This window comes from Typopeltis vanoorti, chromosome 19 (genome assembly GCF_054136105.1).
Source record: "Typopeltis vanoorti isolate ZY-2024b chromosome 19, IOZ_Tvanoo_1.0, whole genome shotgun sequence".
Lineage (NCBI taxonomy): Eukaryota > Metazoa > Arthropoda > Arachnida > Uropygi > Thelyphonidae > Typopeltis > Typopeltis vanoorti.
In genome coordinates, this window is record NC_143567.1 from 91082371 (window position 1) to 91094410 (window position 12040).

At 35.0% G+C, this 12040-nt stretch overlaps 1 protein-coding gene across 1 annotated transcript in view; it reads right to left on the minus strand.

The window, feature by feature from the left end:
- The window catches only part of Tim23 (translocase of inner mitochondrial membrane 23), a 136843-nt gene extending 128663 nt beyond the window's left edge, over nt 1–8180 (minus strand). Inside the window, exon 1 of the mRNA XM_090409233.1 lies at nt 8028–8180. Coding sequence (XP_090265359.1) covers nt 8028–8088 — 61 coding nt within the window. The 5' untranslated portion in view covers nt 8089–8180. The remainder of the gene's footprint in view (nt 1–8027) is intronic.
- Between the last annotated feature and the right edge of the window lie 3860 nt (nt 8181–12040).

Below are 12040 nucleotides of genomic sequence, written 5' to 3' on the forward strand. Positions count from 1 at the left end.
CCCATGGCTGTGTTTGTATAGAGGTTCTGCAATTTTTTTAGCACCTGCATTTCTTCAACCGCTATTTTCCCATCAGTCAATGTTACATCTTGCAATGCAACATCACCACTTAGATGGCACACCCTGCAAACTTCTTATTCAGTAATTCAACTGTTTGGTTTGCTTGTTACCTCCCTACTATTGGCACTTTTTAAATTCATCCTTGCATAGTCATTCCTCCTTTTACTTGCCACATAGCAAGATTTCTTTTGGCCTCATCATCTAGCTTTCTCTCATAATTAGCTTTGGTGTTCTTTACCATACAGGTCACTCTTCTTGCCTGTGTCTCATACTAATTGTGGAAATGCTGATCTTTTTCTTTATATTCTCAATTTATATTTTCTTTGTCTGCAGCTCTTGCTTAATAATACTATTCATCCATCTAACTCATGATTTATCCTTCTGACTTACATTCAGATACTTCTTTCTTCCACCAACCAACCACCAACACCTCCCACCAACATCTCTCCCCTTTCAAATTCTTATGCTATGACATTGCTGAAAGTTGACTGCTCAGCTTGTCATAATCACCTGCTTTGTAATTCCACATAGATCCATTCTCTGAAAATTCTGCATGTCTGGCAATCTCCAAGTCCTAGACTAGATGATCACTTTCTCAAAGAGGAGTCAGCATAGCTAGATTGGTTACTGTTAAGTTCTCTGATGCTATGATCAGATCGAGCAATCTTGAACTTTGTGTCCTCCATTCCATGCTGCCTCAGGCAATTTTCTCTCAGTAGCTGTATAAATTCCATTTCTTTCTCTGCCTGTGACCATTCATCCTCCCAATCGATGTCCCCATAATTGAAATTCCCATAATAATTACGCGATCCATACTTATCATGCTTATTTGTGAGTACAAGTTATCTACATTCTCCATTATACCCACTGAATTACAGCAGCAACTAATTACATATTTTGTTCTGTTAATAACAATGCTAAATAGCCTCAAATGAACTGCCTCTGAATCTGTTCCCTAATGTATTTTTACTCTCTTTTCTGTTCCTATGACCATATCATCCTCAGTCAACCAAGACTCATGACATAACTTTTGGCCAGGTTGAGTTAACCAATGCCAAAAACTCTTGATCCTTATTTCAAATACCTCTGGCATTAGTATACATAAACTGTACTGTCAATCTCACAACCTCCCTTATACCTTGTGTTGCTTAGCCCACTAAAGTTAAGAACTCCAGGCATTACATTTAGCATCGCATGGTCACTCTCCTAGTTGTAACTCTCCTATCATGCTCGTGCATCCCTTTCCAAACATTCTAGTTTCCCTAGACTTCTGAACTCTAACTGAATAACAATTCTCAAGACTCCTGATCCCAAATTTATTCAAATACAAGCATTATATTGAAATTCACCTTATATAAATGTTTCATTCCATCAAACTTAATTCACACTATTTCTCCTGCCAATCTATGCACTGCACATTTGCAATCATAGCTCTCAGTCTCAGCTTGTCTCTATCATACAATGGCAACAGACTCATAACTTTCACTTTCTCACACTTCTTTTTTGCATACACTAGCAACTCTTTTATGTCTTCTCACATATTACATTGTCATCTGCCATCATAAACATCCCTTCCCTTTCTCCTTCGCCTTCTGCATCACTGACAAGACACGATTTCGTCACACTATTCTCTAGCACTCCTCTTATCAATGAATCAGCAAACAAAATCTGATCCTTGCTTTCACCCCTTCATATCTTTTTTTTTTTTTGTTTGTTTCTGTGTCATACCAAGTGCCAAGAGTTTTTCCAACCACTCTCTCTATACACACACACACACACACACACCAGGGGGGGGGGGTTGCTTCTGATAAACACCTAGAACAAAAATGATATTAAAGCAACTTATATAACCACAAGAAAGAACATATCTCTTAAAACTCTTTAACCCACATGTTTCATCAAATCGTAATAATAAATTCCTTCATGGTGATTATCACAACTTCTCAGCACACCTCGTAGCCTCTATAGCACAACTGAAAGAACAACTGAACACTATGACCTTCGATTGGAAAAGACCTGTGTTCGATTCTTGTGTTTATTTAAGTTTATTTAGTTTTTATAGGCTTAAGTTTATTTTTCAAACATACAAAATTTGTGTAATTAAATTTCATAGCTTTAAAGGAACTGATATTTGCTCAATAATTTTAGTTTATATTGTAATAGACATGATAGAATATCTGTAGCAAATTTGAACTAAAAAAATTGTTTCATAAAAAAGTGACAAAAAAATTCATAATTTTTTAATAAAAATTTGATTTTTTAAAAATTAATGTTAATTTTTAAAAAAGTTTTTCCAAGGAAGTTATTACTGACATTGCTCCCTAACAAAAACAATAAATAATATGACTGTTATTTGATTAATAATTTTTTTCCAATTCCATGGTACACTCTATCCTTAATGTGAGTTAGCCGATCTCATGCCTCTTGTATCACACTGATAGTACCGGATTGCAGGAAACTGATGAGTATGGGGATTTGAGGATGCTGATGGACAGAGAGTTAAAGTTCACAGGCCATATTGCAAAAGTTGGTAAAATAACATTAAAGAATTACTTGGATGTTGAAAAACACATCAGTAAAGATAAGGAAATTATTATCCCTCTTTATAAGACAACAATTCAGTCCCATCTTAACTATTGTGAACATATTTTGTCACCTGGGTTTTTTGGGGATCAGGAGGTGGTGCAGAGAAGAATCCAGAGTCAAGAGACGAAGCTGGTGACAAGTCTATGGAATGCTTCCTATGAGGATAGATTTAAGGTATATGTGTGGGTTACAAAGTTTAGTTCATACACAGAAAACAGGATATGACAGGAACTTAACACAAAAGAAAGGTTTAACACAAAAGAAAATTTTCAATATATGACAGAGAGAGAATTAGGGGTTACACCTGGAAGTTATGTAAGAGTGTGGTTAGGAAGGATGTGCATACAAGATTTTTTGCTTGGAGAGTGACGAATGACAAATGGATTGCCAGTTTAACACAAAAGAAAATTTTCAATATATGACAAATAGAGAGAGAATTAGGGGTTACACCTGGAAGTTATGTAAGAGTGTGGTTAGGAAGGATGTGCATACAAGATTTTTTGCTTGGAGAGTGACGAATGACAAATGGATTGCCAGTTTAACACAAAAGAAAATTTTCAATATATGACAAATAGAGAGAGAATTAGGGGTTACACCTGGAAGGTATGTAAGAGTGTGGTTAGGAAGGATGTGCATACAAGATTTTTTGCTTGGAGAGTGACGAATGACAAATGGATTGCCAGAATTAGTTGCAAGTTTAAGGAGTGGTATGATAGATATTATGTATATAAAGGTTCTAACCTTTTGGCTCCAAGTTAGTCCCGAGGGGGTGGAAAGTGGGTTCCCCATGTCTTGGAACTCCATGGAGATATCCATATGATAATAACAAAATATAGCATGGTGGATCTAGCTCTTAATGTGTAGTAAACAAACCTACTAGGTGATTTTGATCCAGAGAAAAGAGGGTCCAAGCAAACCTTTATGCACTTTTTATTACTATTTAAGATGAAGTAACATGGCAAATTTTGGTAGTCTAAGCTTTTATTATTTCAGTAAAACCCACAAGATTTATTTAGGTCACAAAGGGGAACAAATAAGGTTAAACTAAACCTTTAAGTTGCTTTAAGAAATAATACTAAAGAATGATATACCAAATCCAATCATCCTAGATTTTATCATTTAGGAAGTATTCAATGAATAAATAATAGTGAATAATAATTGGCTCATTTCTAAAACAATGAAATAATCAGATTTCAATTAATCCAACCAGCAAAAGATTGTTGTAGATATACTGTACTTTAGCCAAATGAATGCTTTGGAACAAAAAGCAAATGGAAGAGGAGAAAGGGAATAAGAAACTGGGATAAAGACATCGACACAATAATGAAAGATAAGAAAGTAGCACATAAATGATAGATAAATACAAAATCACTAGAACCAAAAATTAATAATAAATGCAAAAGAGCAATGGCAAAAAAAAAAAAAAAAAAGAGAAACATGGGATAACTTCATAGCAAAACTGGAAAGAGATCTTACTGTGAAGAGACCAAATACACAAAATTCTAAGGAATATTATTATTATGGGCAACTCCAAGGAGTCCTTAGACTCATCAAGGGAGGTCCTAAACATCACGTCAAGAACTATCCAACATTTGTGCAGTATCTATCATACTTTGCTTTGAACTCATTCACAGTCATGGCACCCACAACAGACTCTGGAAACCTATTCCACTCATTCACTACTCTCCAAGCAAAAAACCTAGTTCTAACAATCTTACTAAATATATGAATGAGGTAAAAGAAAAGGTGAAACTTGAAATAATCAAAGAGAAAACCTGGCTGGACTTCTTCCAAAACTTATGGCAAGATAGTCACCAATCTAAAACTGATAATGCTTACTACTAACTATACAGTGGAAGAAATAACATTACAAGAAATCCAACAAGAAATACAGCAAAGCAAATCAGGAAAATCCCTTGGAGAAGATGGAATAAATATAGAACTTATAAAATATTATTATTGTTATGGACAACTCCAGGGAGTCCGACTCATCGAGGGAGGCCCCAAATCATGTTCATCACAACTATTCGACATTCACACAGTATCTATCATACTTTGCCTTAAACTCATTCACTGTCACAGCACCCACTACAGACTCTGGCAGCTTATTCCACTCATTCAGCACACTAGTAAAGTAAAGAACCCAGCTCTAACACCCTTACTAACCACACTCTTGCCCAGCTTCCATGGATGTCCCCTAGTCCTCCCACCACCAGCCCTGTTCTCAAAAAAATCTTCTGAATTAATTTTATAGAAACCCTTCATCAATTTGAATGTCTCAATCATATCTCCCCTCCTCCGCCTATCGACCAATTTCTGCAACCCACAAATATGCAGGTATCCTATTCACCAAAAATTATTTCACAATATCTGGCAACAAGGAAAAATCCCAGAAAGTTGGAATAAGGCAATATTGGTTATAAGTTATATGCATGAATACTAACTTCAAAACTTAAATCGTATATAGAAGATAAACTTTGTGAAGAACAAAACATTTTTGAAAATGATGATCATACATTGACCCAGCTTTTATATTAAAAATCTTTATGGAAAAATATTATGAATACAACACAGAAATGCACATAGCATTTGTAGACTACCAGAAAGCCTTTGACAGAGCCTTAAGGAACAAACTGTGTACCATACTCAAGAATCTAAACATTCCAAATCAGTTGCTTGCTGCAATGAACAACCAAATAGCTGTAAGAATCAATTAAAAAGCTACAGAATGTAAATTAATAAACAGAAGGGTCCATCAAGAATGCCCAATGTCACTACATGGATTAAATAACATGGATCTTTCTCACCTTATCTTAAATCTCAATGACGCAGTTCAAGGTTTCAGATGAGGAAATATTTAACGGTTTGCATCCAACACTAAATTAGTAACCACAGGGATAGGAAGCATTATTATTATTACGTGACATCTCCAAGGGCACCTACTCTACAACTCTCTGTCTCCACCACTTATTTAATATCTACATAGATAAATTACTAAAGACATGGGAGGAAAATATAAAACTAGCATTTAAACTAGATCATGGAACCATTAATACCATTCTGTTTGCAGATGATTCAAATAATCATAGCAAAAAGTGAAGATGAACTCCAAAAATCAATATATTCCTTAAACATAAGTACAAAAAAATTTGGAATGCAAATATCAACAGACAAAACAAAAATTATGGCTTTTAAAGGATCAGTTTCCTGTTAGAAGTAAAATCATAATTGAAAATAAAATTTTAGAACAAAACTGCTTCAAATACCTTGGATGTGCTTTATCATATACAAAAGAAGCCAACGGTGACATCGAAATTTCAAATTTCATAAAGATCACAGGAATGATCAATAGCATTTTCAAACCTAGAGTTTATGAAGTTTTGGCAAGACATGTGCTGTACAAAAGTGAATTATGAACCATAAAAACTGCAGAAGAAAAAAGAATAGAAACTGAAGAAATGAAATTCCTGCAAAAGACAGCATGCTATACTCTCCGGGACAAAAGAAGCACAGAAATACGTAAAGAACTAAAAATAGACTTCAGTATTGGACAAAGTACATAAATACTGAAAGAAGTGGACTCACCATATCAAAAGAATGGACAGTTCAAGACTACCCAAAAGAATACTCCAATACTACCCAGTTGGAAGATACAAAAGTCAGGGACGACCAAGGTAAAAATGGAAGGAGACTGGAACAGGCCACTGGGCCTAAATCCCTGAAAGGATGGCAACTAGGCCAAGGTCACGATGTCCATCGACACTGCTCTAGAAACCATTATGAAGCCTGTTATAAGTAGGATTGTGATCTCACACCAAGCACTAAAATTCATCTACCAACTAAATATATTATTATTTGACACCTCCAGGGAGTCCAAAGACTCATCGAGGGATCCATGTCATAAGTGGGATTTAGAATCACAGCCTACTGGTTAGAGAGCAGAAGTTTATCCATTCAACCCACCATACCAGTTAGAATGAATCCATTATTTAAAAATTAGAGAACACCTACACATAATCTAATGAATGATGGCCCAGTACAAGGTTAACGGTATTAAAAAGAGAGTTGAATAATTATTTTAATTTGATTATGCCCACAGGTCGTCTGACATAAAGCCTATTATTAAACCAAGTTTTAAAAAAAAATGTAAAATTTACATTTTTTAGCAATCCTGAAAGTTGTTGCTAAAATGTGAAAAACCATGACAAGTGGGGATAAAGAGGTGATGGTTCCATTAATCAGTAAAATTTAATATTTTATAATGATACGGGGTTAAATAACATGGATCTTTCTCACCTTATCTTAAATCTCAATGACGCAGTTCAAGGTTTCAGATGAGGAAATATTTAACGGTTTGCATCCAACACTAAATTAGTAACCACAGGGATAGGAAGCATTATTATTATTATTACGTGACATCTCCAAGGGCACCTACTCTATAACTCTCTGTCTCCACCACTCAATCTACCAACTACAGCAAGCACTAATGTGATGTTATTGGAGGATTTGAATAGGATAATACTCTTGTGAACGAGGATATCACCTCAACACTGCTAGCTGTAAAGTCATGCATTCTGGCCAGCGAAAATGTTTACCATAATGAAAGAACTCCTCTCTAGGAGATGATGGATCTTGTGATAGAGAAGTAGAATTCTGGGGACAAAAAGCAATCCTGAAAGTTGTTGCTAAAATGTGAAAAACCATGACAAGTGGGGATAAGGAGGTGATGGTTCCATTAATCAGACCACATTTAGACTTCTGTGTAGGGATCTGGTCTTCAATTCATATGGGTGATAATGAAACAGTGAAGTAAGTACCAATGATCTAGGGACTATGGAATATTGAGCACGAAAAGAATTTAAGGATTATGATCTGCACAGATCGATTGATAAGGACTGATATGACAGACATCACTTAATGAGAAGAGATCAGCTGAGAGATACTGGGAAATTATTGTAGGGTAATAGGTGATAGAACAAGAGGTCATGCCTGGTAAGAAAGTGAAAAGGTTTCCTAACTAGCGCGCAGTAAATGCTCTGATGAATGTGGTCTGCTAGTGTTTGGCATCATGCGATGAGTTCGCCGGACCCCATGGAGACCTGAAAAAAATATAATAAATAAAATAATAGCAGACATAATTTAAACTCTCCAGTGTACACAGTTTTAATCGGATTCATATATATTCTTCGTAGTAGGCATTACCAATTTTTTTTTTCATTCCTTCGAAATCTCGCGCTGTAATGATAATTATTACGTACCTTACTGATATCAGTTTTTAACTAAATTATTACAAGATCTCAAATTTATTAATAATTATTCTTACTCAATGCTATATTTCTGTATTTGCATGCATTTGTATTATTCAGTCATAAATTACTTACGTGGTAATAAATTTGGATCTACAGAAGGATATAAATTAATATATCCACTTTGTCTATCCATTTCTTCTTACACAAACTCCAACAGCCTATACAATTATAATAACCTACAGACTTATCTTCCTTTAATCGAAAACCATTTTGTAAGGAACTATACTCATGCGCACGTGTGACTAGTGATACGAAACAAATCCCGAAACCAGCTTTCTAACAGTAATCTCAAACAAAAATGTTTATTTATTTCGTAACTTATCGATATTCTATTCAGTTCAATTTAGATGGTAATAAAATTATTATTATTAGTATAACATTCATCTAGAAGGGACTCAGGATAATAATGTAATTGTAAAATATGTAACAATATAATAATAACCTCTTCTTCCTTTTTCCCTCTTTTACCTTGAGGTGTAGAGGGTTTCTATTCATTTAACCGCAATCGTACACAAGGATAAGATAGATAACCCTGTGCCTCTTAGTGTATCCTATGTCTGTAGAAGCGTTGAGTTCTCAAGGCCGGTTTGCCTGCTTGTGGGAATCAAAAACCCCAGATAAACTGGGGAGAAAAAACCCTACAGTCCAAAAATCCTACCTTTCCCAGGCGTATGGTTGGGAAGCGCATAGCTACTCTGCTAACCGCAAAGACAATAACCTTCTTATCTCAGCATAATAATATTATGCAGTGATAAGAAGGTTATTATTCCTCTTTATATGGCTTTAATAAGTCTTCACTTGGATTATTGGGCACAGATTTGGTCCTGGGTCTCTTGGAGCTGTGGATGAGGTGGAACGGATTCAGAGGTGATTAACTTAGCGCCTCGACTCCATGATGCTGCATATCAGGAGCGATTGAAGATTTGTGGATTACAGAAGCTGGTTGATCTGCAGATAAAGGGAAGATATAAGTTGCTTTGGGGGGTGCAGGATTGATGAGGAGGAAAAAGTGTTCAGTACATGAATAATGTAAAGAAAATTAAAGGTCATCCATGTGAATTGAGTACGAGTGTGGTTATCATGGAGTTACGATTAGATTTTTTGCTTGGAGAGTGGTGAATGAGTGAAATACATCGGTAAAGTCTGTTGGGTCTGCTTAGATAGTGAATAGTTTCAAGGTAAAAATATGACAGATATCATATAAGTATTGACGATTATTGATTAATGTTTTAAAATGGCCCTCCCATAACGAGACTACGGACTCAATCTAGTTGCCTGTATATATAATAATAATTATTATTATTAATATTATTACAATATATTCCCAAATGTTATTAAATGAATCCTCAAAAACATTTCATTTCTAAAAAGAAATGGGCTAGTTTAACTGTTAGAATTACGATAGAGCAAGTAAGGATCTAAGGCCAATGTCTTTTAAATGCCCAGTCTCTTTGTTCTGTGAGATGAAAAAATACGAGTTTCTGTTACGAAAAACTCAACCTCTCACTTCCATATGAGAGCAGCTAAATCAATAAGTTCAAAGCAAAATACGGGAGTTATTGTAGAGGTGCTGATGTAGAGGGCCTCCGGCGATGAGTCTGCCCACTCCATGGAGGTGCTCATATGTAATAATAATAAACTACCTACTAGCAGAGCCGCCCTACTCAGACAGATCTCAACTCAGAAACCAAACTAACAGTTTTCCACAGCCACCTTAATGGTGAACAGCAAAAGGGAGTGATACAACTGGTAAAAAAGTTGCAAAAGAGTGAGATCTGTTCACTGTTTAATACTGATAAAGTCACACCAATCTAAATCGATCATTTGTGGCTTAAACAGATCCCAATTGATATCGGTGCACTTGGTACAATTTCAAAAAAAAAAAAAAAAAACTATGAAACTGTTTACAAGAAACAAACATGAGTAAATCATATATTATTTTTTAGGTCCTTTTCTGACAGTTCAAGAATTTATGAATCTTTGCAATTTAACCTATCTCAGACACCGAAAGTAAAGGGTTTTCGACCCCAGAAAATCGGTTATTATTTCGGCAAATTAAGAAATAGACCATAGAAATTACACTATTTCGCATAGTAATACATATTATTTACATCAGGGAAAAAGATTTGACGACATTGTCATCGGTAATCTACTTCCAGATTGCATAACAAAACAATTACTGAAAAGCTAAGTAAAATAATTGCTTCCTAAGAATCCTATTCAAATTAGGGAACAGGAGATGGAAGCGCTTGTTGCCATCTTGATCGGTTGCCGCTTAGAATCAGTAATAGTCTTGGACCAACAATCTCTAATTTACTACAGGTTGGAAGAGACGATCCGCTGTCTCCAAAAGTGAGATAGACTTAAAAACTCACTTGCCTATTCGCTGTATGGGAATAACAGCAGCTTTTGTGTATCTTTATTTGTGTGTGTGTGTGTGTGTGTGTGTGTGTGTGTGTGTGTGTGTGTGTGTGTGTGTGTGTGTGTGTGTGTGTGTGTGTGTGTGTGTGTGTGTGTGTGTGTGTGTGTGTGTGTGTGTGTGTGTGTGTGTGTGTGTGTGTGTGTGTGTGTGTGTGTGTGTGTGTGTGTGTGTGTGTGTGTGTGTGTGTGAAGTATGAAATCAGAGATGTTAACATAAGCCGAAGACTTGTTTAAGGTGATACAATGTCATCATTACACCTGAAAATTTCTTTATTTGATATCGGTATCTATTTAGAAGAAACCCAACATGGATATAACATGATATAATATCTAAAAATAATAGCAAAATTTCCTGTATATTGTATATGTGTAGTTTTTTTCATGAAATTATATTGAAAACAACATACTAAATTAGACTTCATTCACGAAGCTATGTATATTTTCACTCAGGATACTAAAATAGAATATCGTTTGGTTGAAGATGCAAAATGACCTCAGCACTGACTAAGAAAAAGAAGTGTATAAACAATTCTAAGAAATGAATAACCCAGATTTGTATGAATATTAGAATCTAGTGGGATTTTTCACTGACTTTAAAAATAGGAAGCAAATAAATACATGAAAAGTGAAATATTGAGATGAACTGATGATGTTAAAGAAATTGATTTAGAAAGTAATGTTGACAACAACACTGAGCAGTTTTCCAGGCTCTATTAAGTTATTTTCCTAAATCCCATTAAATAAAATAAGGTATTCCATTATAGGAAATAGGGCTAAGTAGTCTACGCCTTATCTCTACAGAGGTAGGCCAACGTTATCACTAATTATAATCGGCGCTCAGTGAAGAGACTGCAAACAAGTGCTGCCATTTGTAGTACCTAACACAATATGCTATTGTCTGAAATAGTGTGGAATAAATACTGTCTATTTTCTTGATTTTACTTACTTACCTACTGTCCTCTTCTGTTGGGGACGGGTTGAGTCTTCCATGTTTCCACAACAACCTCCAAGAGTCTCGATTTCTTGCATGGGTGGTGAGATGTCTATACGTTGTTAATCGAGAGTTGATCTTGGTCTTCCTTTTTTCTTTTTTTTTTTTTTCATTCTTGCATAGAGAGCAAGGTTGGGTAGTCTTTTTGATGGCATTCTCTCGACATATCCATACCACCAAAGTTGTCTTCTTTTGATCTCTTCGAATAATGAGTCCGTATATTTTAGGTCTTGTCTTACAGTTTCATTTGTATGCTTTTCAGTCAATTTTTTTTTCCTGATACATTTATCTCGAAAGCCTCCAGTTTTCATATCTCTGTCTTCTTGAGTGTCCAAGTTTCTGAAGCATATAGCACAGTGGGTATTATAATTGCATTATATAATTTTATTTTTAGAGGTTTCGATATTTTATTATTTTTCCAGCTTTTTATTAAATGATTACCATGTAGTCGATATTCTATGTTTAATAATCGTCAGGGTATCTAGGTGTTCTGTTATTAATGTTCCTAAATAGTTGAATTGTTTTACCTGTTCAATTGTTGATCCATTTAAGGAGAAATTTAGGTTTTCTTCGTTTTTTCCAATTATCAAGATTTTTGTTTTGTTTCTTTTTATGGCCATGCTGTATTATTTAGCAGTATTGTTTAGTATGGTTATTAGGTTCACCATTTTTT